Raw genomic sequence first — 11225 nt, forward strand, 5'->3', positions numbered from 1 at the left:
AGGCAATCATGACCTGGGCCAAAGCCGGATGCTTAACTGACTTGAGCCACCCAGGCTCAGAACAAACCAACTATAAAAAAGACATGTATAGTTCCTTTGCTCTAGGATGATCCAAATAAGGTCCACACATCCATTTAATTATGCTTTTAAGCTTTTATTCTCAACAGTCCTACTTCCTTTTTCCCCCTCCAGCCCTTTAATTAATTAATAAACTGGGTCCTTTTTCCATGGAACAGCACACATTCTGAATTTGGCTGTTTGCCTCTCCCTGCAGGTGTCACAGGCTCGGGCACAGCGCACACATTCATTCAGCATTACCAATGCTTCTAACGCGGGCAGAGCAAAGAATAGAGGCTTGGTCCTCACAAGTGTGAGGACCCCCCGGGAGACCACAGGGCCAGCCCTCCAACTTACGGGGTGCCTGCAGGCTCCAGCCTCCCCGCAGGCTCCGGCCTCCCCTCTTGGCAGACAGGACTGCGAGCCAGGAGTGCAGGAGCAGGAGCTGAGCCAGGGCTCCTGGGGGCCCCTCGCTGGAGGGACAGCAGCCAAGGGGTGTAAGGAAAGCCGCACCTCCACTTCAGGGCATGTGATAAAGTACCAATGGCCTTTGTCAGGCTAATGACAACGTTTGGATATATCAGCTTTAGCGGAGTCCCCAAGGTATTCCTAGGTGCTGTTCTTATTGTTATAATTTGTGTTTCGTCCCGAAGAAAGCGAAGGTGCAAAGAAAAGCAACATACACGCGTATCTCCGTCCTCCACCGTCCACACGGTAACGCTGTCACATCCGCCTCCCAGGTTCCGGCACCCGCCCCAACAGGTGTCCGGGACTGAGAGTGCCCACCAGCCCGCCCCCGGTCCTGCCCGCCATCCCCACCACGAGTCCGCAAACGGCGGGTTTACGGCGGCCCTCACGTTCCCGCAGGTGCACAGACTGCGCCCCGGCCCTCAGGTGACATGCGCGTAACGAACGCCTGACACTCCGGAGACCCGCACCGCGCGGCACCCGCCCCCGCCCCCAGGACGAAGGGCAGCGGAAGCGCAATAGGGCTCGCAGGTTGCAAGTCTCTTGGGCTTGAGCAGTGCACTTCCGGAGCCCCGCCCCCCGAAGCCTTCTCCCCATTGGCTCTGCCCTGGACCACGCCCCTCCCGCAAGCGTCTCCTCCCACAGTTCCCTTCACCTTTCACCTCCTCACCTTCTGCGGCTCCGTAAAGCCTAAGACCCCGCCCACCGAGAGGGGAAGCTGAAGCGTGAGAGAGCGCTCAGCAATGACCCACAGTTATTGGTTAATATTTTATGTCCATCAGGGGAGGAGCGGTTACGGACTGGCTGCAGGGAAGTAGTTGGGCGGGGAAGCAGGCACAGAATCTACGCGAGTGGCCAGGCCTCCGAGGGGGCGGGCCAGCGGCCTCTACGCCTGCCTGGTGCGTGCGCAGTGACGGCGGCGGCGGCGGCGGCGGCGGCAGTCATGGCGGCTCGGTGCGTGAGGGTGGCGCGGCGTAGCCTCCCGGCTTTGGCACTGTCTCTTAGGTAAGGGGCGCCCTGCTGCGGGTGGCTGAGGAGGGGCGTGGTCCCCAGTGCCGCTCCTACTCGGGCCGGGACCGCGCCGCCGGCCCTGCCCGGCTCTGGCCCGGGAGCTGGGCGCGCTGGGCCCGCGGTTCGCCGCCGCGGCGCGCGGACCAGCCGCGCAGGGCCTTCGCCTCGGCCCGGCTTCCGGCGCCCGTTCCCAGCACTCGCGGCCCCGGCTCTGGCCCCGCGCCGGAGGCCGGGTCGCTAGCAGTTATCGGGCGTGCGTGCCCGGGCAGCGCCAGGCCGGGCCCACGGGGGCGCTCGGGGAGTTTGGTGGCGGTTCCCGGGCTTTTTCCACTCGGCCCCGAATTCCTTCTCCACCTCCGCCTTTTCCGGAGTCTCAGGTCCGAAGTGCCTCGAAACCCGCTCCGTCGTGGAGCGAGGAATGTATTCAGACAAGTGCAGTGACTCCGCAGGGAAGGCCTCAAGAGTCGGTGCGCTCGCCTAGTTCATTATTGTTATTATTCCTTTTATGTGTATTTACTTGGAGAGAGAGCGCGAGCGGGGGAGGTGCAGAGAGAATCACGAGCTGGATCCTTGCAGAGCCGGAGGCGGGGCTCGATCCTACCAACCGTGAGATCATGACCTGAGCGGAAATCAGGAGTGGGGAGATGAAATGACTGAGCCACCCCGCGGGCCCTGTTTTCTCTTCTTCTCATCCTGCAGCTGCTGTTTCTTCAAAGTCCTACCTCCTAAGTTAGTTTGGGAAGTAGTTAGCATCTTTGCCGTAGGAACTGCTCAGAACCAAGTCATTTGCCAGAGGAGCTGCTCTGGGCCAAGTGGAGACTGGGCAGAGCAGGACCTGCACTTTTCCTCGGAGGAGCTTTTGCACGTGGATGGGAAGCCCCGCGAGTGGGGCGAAGATTACCTACAAGGAAAGGGGATGAAGGTGTGATTGCCAGCCTGATAAATTATGTAAAACAAAACAGGGGAACAGAGAGCGGGGACCCACCTGGATTGCCTGAGTAAAACGGCATTTCTTTTTTTCTTTTTCTTTTCTTTTTTTTTGCTCAAGTAGTTTGTGGTTTTGTATCTAAATTCATGGCCAGGAAAGCGATCAGAAAGTAGAATTAATTGCTGTCCTTGAACTACTTTTGTGGAAAGAGGCTCACAGGGGGTGGGGGTGAGAGCTGGGTAGCCGTCATGGCTGTAAGAGCAACTAAGCTCCATGAGGCTCAGTCTCGCTCTCTGGAGAACCGGATGGGCAGGGGCTCTTCCCTGTCGTTCCCCTGCCACGCTGCTCCCCCACCCTGTGTGGGCTGAGCCACAGGAATCGGGACTGCGGAGCAGAGCGGCACTGCAGAATGACCGCGACTTTCCCACCCAGGAATCAGCGCAACGGAAAAATTAGACCGGCCTTACAACAGCACATTGAGTGTTTAGGTTCTGAGCGGTTTTAAATCACAAAAATAAAACACGAAAGAAAGGTTAGGGCAGTCCTCCCCCTAGTAACTGTGGGTCCTTCCATTCTTCTCAGGGCCTGAGACACAGGTATATACGCAGGATTTCTGGTTCGTCCTTAGAAAGGGCGTCACGTTTTGCCGGTTTCTCTACGTTGCATCTGTTACCGCACAGTACAGCTGTAGCGTGTCCCAGAGAAGAGAGCCGGACGTTGTTTTTGGTGGCTGCGGGGTAGTCCATGTTGTGGAAGCACCAGTTGATCCAACGATGTCCCCTCTGACGAGCGCTCTGTTCCCAGCCTGTTGCTGTGCTGCCGGAAACATCCTTGTACGTGTGTTCTGCGTACTGACAACTCTCCGGTTCACTGAGGCAGTTAATCTGGGAAGAAAACTGACTAGAGTTTATTTTCAGATTGAACTGCGGCACAATTAAGAGCAGCTCTTAAGAGAAATCTGTGTTGCAGAATTTGGGAAGAAATCTGAGTTTTAAGACCATTCTGTCATTCATTAAAAACTTCGTGACCTTGGGTTTATGACTTAACCTTTTTCCTGTGGGGGTCAGATTGGATAAGATCTAAAGTCACTTCCAGTATTCGTTTCAGAGCTCTTTGTTTCCCCCTGTATATCCCTCTGCTCTCCTACCTCCAATCCAGACTCCTTACGTGTAACTCTTATCTGTCCTTTAGAGCCCCTCTGCACAAAGCCTTTCACGGTCTTCCGTTTCCCCAAAGATAGAAACATTCTACTCTGAGCCTTCCGGAGCACATGGTTCTTCTTTTATCATGTTTAAACCCAAAATTATAGTACCTTGTCTGTAGATACCTTTTTAAAATGTTTCTATTTTGAGAGAGGGTGTGTGTGCACATGTGCAAGCAAGTGAGGGCAGAGTGGAGAGGGAGAATCCCAAGCAGGCTTTGCACTCTTGAGCGCAGAGCTCGATTTCACGAACAGTGAGATCATGACCTGAGCCGAAATCGAGAGTTGGGCACTTAACCAACCAAACCATCCAGTTGCCCCTCACACATCTGACTTTTAAGCAAAAAACCCACAGTGTTCATTCATAGCGTTGTGGACTTATCTTAGATCCTCTCCTCGGCTGTTGTGCACGGCTATGAAACAGAAGAACAGTGGCCAGAACCTGGAAGAGGACGTGGGTCAAAATGAACAGAAGACAGATACTCCCTCTACAGAGAAGATACTCCTGGACGAGAAGGCCAAGCTAGAAGAGCAGCTGAAGGAGACCGTGGTAAGGTGGCGCAGGCTCTCGTGGGGAGTGTGGTCTGTCGGACTGCAGGCGAGGTTCTTTGGATAAGTTTGGTCATTCTCCCGTTGGGACCTATAGCAGCTTCTTGCTGAAGAAGGGACTAGAACCCAAATCCTGTGTGGCTCTGGTTCTGGCAGGAGAATCATCTTCACGCGCCACATAGATTATACTGAATTAAGACTTGAGATGGTCTTTACAGGTGAGGAACACTCACTTTGGCACTTGAGCTGGGTCTTAGGGGAAGACCAGGGTTGGGGCCAGAGGTGTGGTGGTTGTGCTCTTCCAGGGAGGGAGGGAGTTTCGTGAACTAGTTAGAAGGACTGATTGTTACTTCACATGAAGAGGCATAGGTGGCACAAATCTGGGCCTTTAAGGATTTGCAAATGATAATATCAAACACTATATACTGGCTCTGTTCTTACCACCTTGTGTATATTAATCCTCACAACACCCTGTGAGCCAACCGTTAGATCCCTGGTTACAGATGGGGAAACTGAGGCCAAGAAAGGTTAGGTGAAGTTCCCCAGGTCGCTTAGCTACAGAGTGGCAGAGCCAAGGTTGGAGCCTCCAGAGCCGGCTTCTTAACCACGGCACTAGAACCGCCTGCAGACGGAAGACAGGTGAGGGTAGAGGCCCCGGAGTAACTGAGCCCACGTTAAAGCAGGAGCGCTCAGGAGATGAGCGCGATGACGGGGAAATTGGAGAGGCGAACAGGGCGCCAGTGTTCAGCGATCGCTACCCAGCAAACGTTGGGATGGAGCCACGTCTGGGCAACGTTCAAAGTATCGAAGGTTCGCAGATGGGGTTTTATCTCCTCGGTGGGCTGTGGTTCTCCTCTACCCCTCCAGGTGTGGAAACTGGGTGCGTCAGCCCCCACCAGCCTTCTAGGATCCCCTGAGCTTGGAAATTGTGCCGAGGAAGTGAGTGGTCCTTCCTTGATGGGTGATGAAACCGTCAGAGCCACGAGAAAGTCGATGTTTTTCCTCGCCCTCTCCCAGCTGTGCACACGGGGGCAGTATACACGCGAGGCACCTTGACATTTTCCTCTCCACGCAGTGAAAATAAGGACACAGGTGTAACTTACTTCTGCGTATTAAGCTGCACTGCGTGTGGTCTAAAATCCCAAACGTGATAAATGTTATCTGTGTTTTGACTTGGAATTTGCTCGTGTCACATTTGCTCTCGTGAATTCGTTCCATGATTCATTCATGTAAATTCCCTGTTTTTTTCTTTTTTTAGGAAAAATATAAGCGAGCTTTGGCAGATACTGAGAATTTGCGACAGAGGAGCCAAAAATTGGTGGAAGAGGCAAAATTATATGGTAACTTTAAACACCATGTGGTGTCCATCCTAGAGAACTGTGAGGTGGGGAAGGTGGGCGGAGTGCGTCTGTGGGCATCAGACAGCAGAATCCGCCAGGGTGAGGCAGTGGGGGGCTGCTGGGTGCATTCTCTCTCGTCGAAATGGGTCAGCAGTAAAGTTGCAAGGAGCAAAAGTCACGGTTGTGACTCGCGCTAGAATTCTAGGCGTGATCCCTCCAGTAAGGAGTGTGCTCACTGCCCTACTGCGTGCAGACCTCGGTTAGCCTGAGGTTGTCTGAGCCTGCGGATAATTCCAGCAGGTCGGCCTGCCTGATGAGCTTTCTTTAGCTACTTCGGCAGTAACCCATTAGAAAGATCTAAGCTGTCTGCATCGTCAGCATTTACGTACTCGTGTTACTGTCCTTCCCATTTTACACTCGAGGTCATTGGGGCTTAAATGACTCTCCACGCGTCACGGAGCCAGTAAACGGTGGTGGTGTCCGTTGAACAGAAGGCTACAATTTGAGTACTCGCTCAACTCTTTTTACGGAACCGGCAAGCAGGCATCCTTCTCCCACATTCTAGAACCACCTCGGGCTCACAGTGAGACATTAAATCCTTTGCCCGGGGACACACTGTAGGTACACAGTCAAGTGGACACCAACATCCAGATCTCGTGCTGCCACACTGAACAGATAGCAGATCTCTTCTCAAAGTGTTTTTTATTCCTTTTGGTGGTAATGCTGTTCGTTGACTCCTTACCTGCCTGGCCTTCAAATGCCCGGGTCCTTCAGGGATTGGGGCTAGGCCTCCCCTCCTGTCGTCGTGCTCCCCAGGAGACTCGCCCTCCAGTGGGTCTGAAAGGCATCACGCACAGGTTCTTTGTGGCTCACACGTTTCTTCTGAGTTCTACTCCTGTGTGTCCTGTGCGTGCTCCCCGTCTTTACCTGGATGTCTCACAGGTATTTTAATTTTCCCTCTATCTGTGCTTTTCTTTCTCATTTTAGTAGGTGATTCTGTTATCCGTCCTAGTGCTTATTATTTAGATCAGTAATCTGAAGTTACCCTTTCCTGTCCCCTGTCCCCACGCGCATCCCGTCCCCTGAGTGGTGAATGGCTGGTCTCTCATCCATCCGCTTCCCTCTGCCGCCTGCGCCCTGGTCCGGGCCAAAGGGACTTTAAAACACAGGCATACCTCGCTTTACTACGCCTCGCAGATAATGCAGTTTTTTACAGATTGAAGGTTTGTGGCAGCCCTATGTTGAGCAAGTCATTTTTCCAACAGCATCTGCCCACTTCACGTCTCTGTGCCACATTTGGTAATTCTCACAACGTTTCCACCTTTTTATTGTTAATGTTTGTTATGGCCTATGGTTACCACCCGCCAAAAGCTCAAATGATGGTTAGCGGTTTTGGGGAAAAAATATTATTTAAGGTATGCTGTTTTTCTATATATAATGCTATTTTACACTTATAGATTACAGCATAAACATAATTTGATTTGCTCTGAGAAACCACAACATTCATTTGATTCTCTCTTTTGAGACGTTTGCCTTATTGGGGTGGTCTGCAGCTGAGACCGAAGCGGGCCTGTGCAGCTGGGACACATGTCCACCCATTCTGCTAACCCATCTGGAACCTTCCTCTACTCTGGGCCCGCCTCTTCCCTGTAGAGTGGCCGCTCTTCAGTCCTCGGATGTTTGGATAACTTCAGGCCTTGGCTCACAGACCTCTCCCCTGACTCTCCAGTCTAAATGTAGCCCCTTAGTGGGATCTTTCCTCAGGGCCCTGGAACGCTCCTCCGTGGGGGTGTGGCCTGTAATTGTACTTGTCACCTGTGGGATTACCTGATGCCGGTCTCTCAGACCGTCCAGTTCGTGAGGGCAGGCAGTTCCCCAAGAAGGGCACAAGCTTAATCCACGATAGACGCACGTGTTTTTATTAGGTAGGAATTTTTAAATTCCATTTTACTTATTTATTAAGAGTTTGAGAGCGAATGCGTACACGAGGGGGTGGGAGGGGCAGAGAGCAAGGGGGAGAGAGGATTCTAAGCAGGCTCTTGACTGTCAGCACAGCCCCGATGCGGCGCTCAATCTCACAAACCGTGAGACCAAACCCTGAGCTGAAATCAAGAGTCAGGACACCTAACCGACAGAGCCACCCGGGCGCCCCTAAATTCCATTTCAAAGCAGGAGGGAAAGTGACAGGAAGTCATACACAGGTGCTGCCTCCTGCAGAGCCAGGCACGGGATGCCGCGTCGTGCCCCGTCAGAGCCGTGGGGGGTGGGAGGTCCCCATTCGAGCGCTCCGCTCACCCCCAGCTTCGCTCAGCATCTGACACGTCGTCCTGAAACCGCACACCCCCCGCTGGGATACACCGCCTCGGATTTTGCGTGCCTTTCCTCCTGTGTTGTTTTTTCTGTTAGGTGACGTGGGGTTAAGGCCCGGGTGCGTCTGGGGGACTTTGACCCAGCGCAGCCGCCCCCGCCCCACTCGGCCTGCGGTTTGCGGGCAGTAGCGGTGACGTCCGCGGGGTGATGTGTGCAAGCGTGGGGTTTCTCAGCCCGGGCAGCACTGCGGGGGGGGGGGGAGGCGGTTCTGCATGTCGTTAGCTGTTTGCCTTCGTGCCCGGTTAGCTCTGGTCCGAACCCAGAAAAGGTTTTTGGTTTTTGTGGGGTGGGGTTTTTTTTCCCCCTAAACATACCACGAACATTCGAGGACAGGTGAACGGTTTGCAAGGCTACAGTTCAATAGCTTGTGCAGCAGTGGGCGGGGAATGCAGATGACGAGGTCTTTCCACCTCATCTAGGTATCCAGGGCTTCTGTAAGGACCTGCTGGAGGTCGCAGACATCTTGGAGAAGGCGACGCAGAGTGTCCCGAAGGAGGAGGTTAAAGACGACAACCCGCACCTGAAGAACCTGTACGAGGGGCTTGTGATGACGGAGCTCCAGATCCAGAAGGTGTTCACGAAGCACGGCCTGCTCCGGCTGGACCCCGTGGGGGCCAAGTTTGACCCCTATGAGCACGAGGCCTTGTTCCACACGCCGGTGGAGGGGAAGGAGCCGGGCACAGTGGCGCTGGTCAGCAAAGTGGGTTACAAGCTACACGGGCGCACCCTGCGGCCCGCCCTGGTGGGGGTGGTGAAGGCGGCGTAGCGGCCGCCGCAGGGCTGCCCTGGGTCCTGTGAGATCGTGTGCCGTAACTCCTGAAAGGTTGGCTCATCTCTTCCCTACTTTTGACCCTTTCCCAAATCTTGTTGGAAAACTGTAGTAACCGGCGGCTAAACAGAGAATTCAGCCGGTTGCACGGATGTGCGAATGACGTCTAATTCGGGAGTCTGTTCATTGATTTTTAATACACCTTTAATAGCCCCACATGCTTACGGAACAGGCCAGCGGCCGCTACGGGAGCCTAGTGTCACGGATGACACGAGCTCGATCTGCTCACGGCCTGGCGATGTCCACGTGTCGTAAGCCAAGTACGTGTCTTCAGGAACCACGCTGGCCACCCGGCTGCCCTGTGGCGCACGCTGCCCCCTGTGCTCAGCCCGCTGCCTCCATCCAGTGAAGGGAAGGCGAGGGTTTACGCACGTTCCTGCTCGGAACGGTTCCACGATGCCCTTGCTGGAGTACGTGGGCTCGTTTATAGTCGGTTACCATCTAGCTGCCCTGAGCGGCCTCCGGCTTTTCTCCGGAGACGGGAAGTGAGCACGAGCACCTGAACAGCCCTCACCGCCTTATTTTGCCGGTAACTGAATTTGACAAAATCGGTCACTTTTGCCCTGTTTCTTTCATCTATTTGTAGAAATGTCCAGATCTATATTAGCTAGTTACTGATGGCCTGGAGGTTATTTTCCCTAGTAAGGTGGACTTTCTCAGAATCTGACGGCTGCATGCTTGGTATATTTGAAATGTTAATGTTTAATTTTTAAATTTTATTTAAGAGGATTAAAGCCCTAATATGTTTTATTTTCCTACTTTCTGATAACTGTTTTGTGTACTTTGGTGGAGGGGATCCACCTACTAAGTGTGACTTAGTCTTCCCATTCTCTGCTCAAATCCCAAGGCCGTGTACTTGGCCCACGTCCGCACACAGGTCAGCTTCCCTCTGGTGCAGCCACAGGCTGGCATGTAACTGGGCCTCTGCTGGGGGCAGATGTCTCCACCCACAGACCTGGGAAGGGGACCGGGAAGGGGACCGCAGACACACAGGAGCTGCAGCAGAACACCTCCCCTCCATTCCTCATTCGCCTGGAGAGAAAAGTGGAGCGAGTGACGTTACAAACCAGAGAGAATCCAACCTTCCACTGCCTTTGCTTCCAGGAGCTATTTGTAGGAGTCAGGTCAACACTGTTAAATTCATTTACTGCATATAAAGGTGGGGCAATTTATTTTGCTTGTAATTTTGAAAGATGTAGGTAATCTTCCCATAATTAAAATTTTAATTTATACCACTTCAAAACATTCTCTTTTCCTTTAAGCACTCTTAAATTACTTGGTCAAAAACTTGCCCCAGAACTGCAGTCAGTGTAGTGCGCTGAGAAAACCCAGCTGGGGTCACAGCTCTGCCCTTTAGTCTGTGTAGCTGGGAACCTCTCGGGTCACCTTCCTGGAACTCCTCTGTAAAACCAAAGCGGCCTAAGTGACTCTCAAACGAATTTCTGCAAACGGGTGCAGCCCCCTCCCTTGTCGACTGGAGCTGGAGCTGCCACTGCTGAGAGCTGAGGCCGAGAGGTGGACGGCTGGACTGCGTCTCACCAGTGTCGCCGCCAATGGGGACACACTTAATTACATGCCTGTTTACACTGGAAATCAGATCGGTAACTGCGTTCTCCTGGGGTTTGCGGAACTGCAGGCCGGATGCGTTCCGTGCAGACCATCGAGCCGGCGCGGTCTGCTCACGAGGAGCCTTCGCGGCCTGGCTCCGGGCTGGACGCGCCTCATGGGTGAACCGCCACCCTCAGGGAAAGAGGGCCGCCTAACAAAGCAGAGTTCACACTTTGGAGGGAACACTGGTCTGACACAAGTGCTGAGCTAAAGCCTGTCCCACGCCGTCCCCATCCTGACTCTGTAAGCTGGCTCCCACCTGCAGCTTGAGGAGCACTGACGCTTGGAGCAGGGACACCACTTTGGTCCCAACTTGTGAATATGTAAAAGGTGGGCTTTGACACATTCCTGGGATGCCGGCCATCCGGAAAACATTCTTTTGGATAACTGGATTATTCTCTAACTTTCTTGGCTCAAAGTCTGTTTAAATTTTGAAAACAAACCAATTCCATGGGATTATGGGGGCTGATTTTTCAGGAGCATTACGTATGGAAACTCAAGGACTCTGAGCCAGCAGGAGCAGTAAGGACTAGCGTGACCGTAATAGCTGGAGGTGACGGGGTAAGAGGCAACCCATGATAAAGTCACTTTTTCTCATAACACATTGTCGTGTTAGTGCTTTAGCGTAAGTTAGGCATTCACTGTGTTTTAAAACAGTCAAGCCTAAATAAATTCTTCTTACTCTCCAAAAGATACATACACTAAAAACTTGCTTAAGCACATTTGTCATTTGATAGCCCTTGGCCTAGGCCACACATTGACAGGGATCTTTTGCTTCTTAAGCTTAAGTCTGGCAACCTCACCAAACCAAGAACCGGATGTAGAACATCCGATGAATGCCAACAGCAGAGTAGCTAACAGCTT

At 53.1% G+C, this 11225-nt stretch overlaps 1 protein-coding gene across 1 annotated transcript; it reads left to right on the forward strand.

Moving 5' to 3' along the window:
* Positions 1 to 1387: 1387 nt before the first annotated feature.
* GRPEL1 (GrpE like 1, mitochondrial) lies at positions 1388 to 9511 on the forward strand. Its single transcript, XM_060655482.2, has 4 exons — positions 1388 to 1530; positions 4053 to 4215; positions 5473 to 5554; positions 8344 to 9511. The coding sequence occupies exons 1-4, from the start codon at positions 1469 to 1471 to the stop codon at positions 8688 to 8690; spliced, it is 654 nt and encodes a 217-aa protein (XP_060511465.1). The 5' UTR covers positions 1388 to 1468; the 3' UTR covers positions 8691 to 9511.
* The last annotated feature ends 1714 nt before the right edge of the window (positions 9512 to 11225 follow it).

Source organism: Panthera onca, chromosome B1, assembly GCF_046562875.1.
Source record: "Panthera onca isolate mPanOnc1 chromosome B1, mPanOnc1 haplotype 2, whole genome shotgun sequence".
In the NCBI taxonomy this organism is placed as follows: Eukaryota; Metazoa; Chordata; class Mammalia; order Carnivora; family Felidae; genus Panthera; species Panthera onca.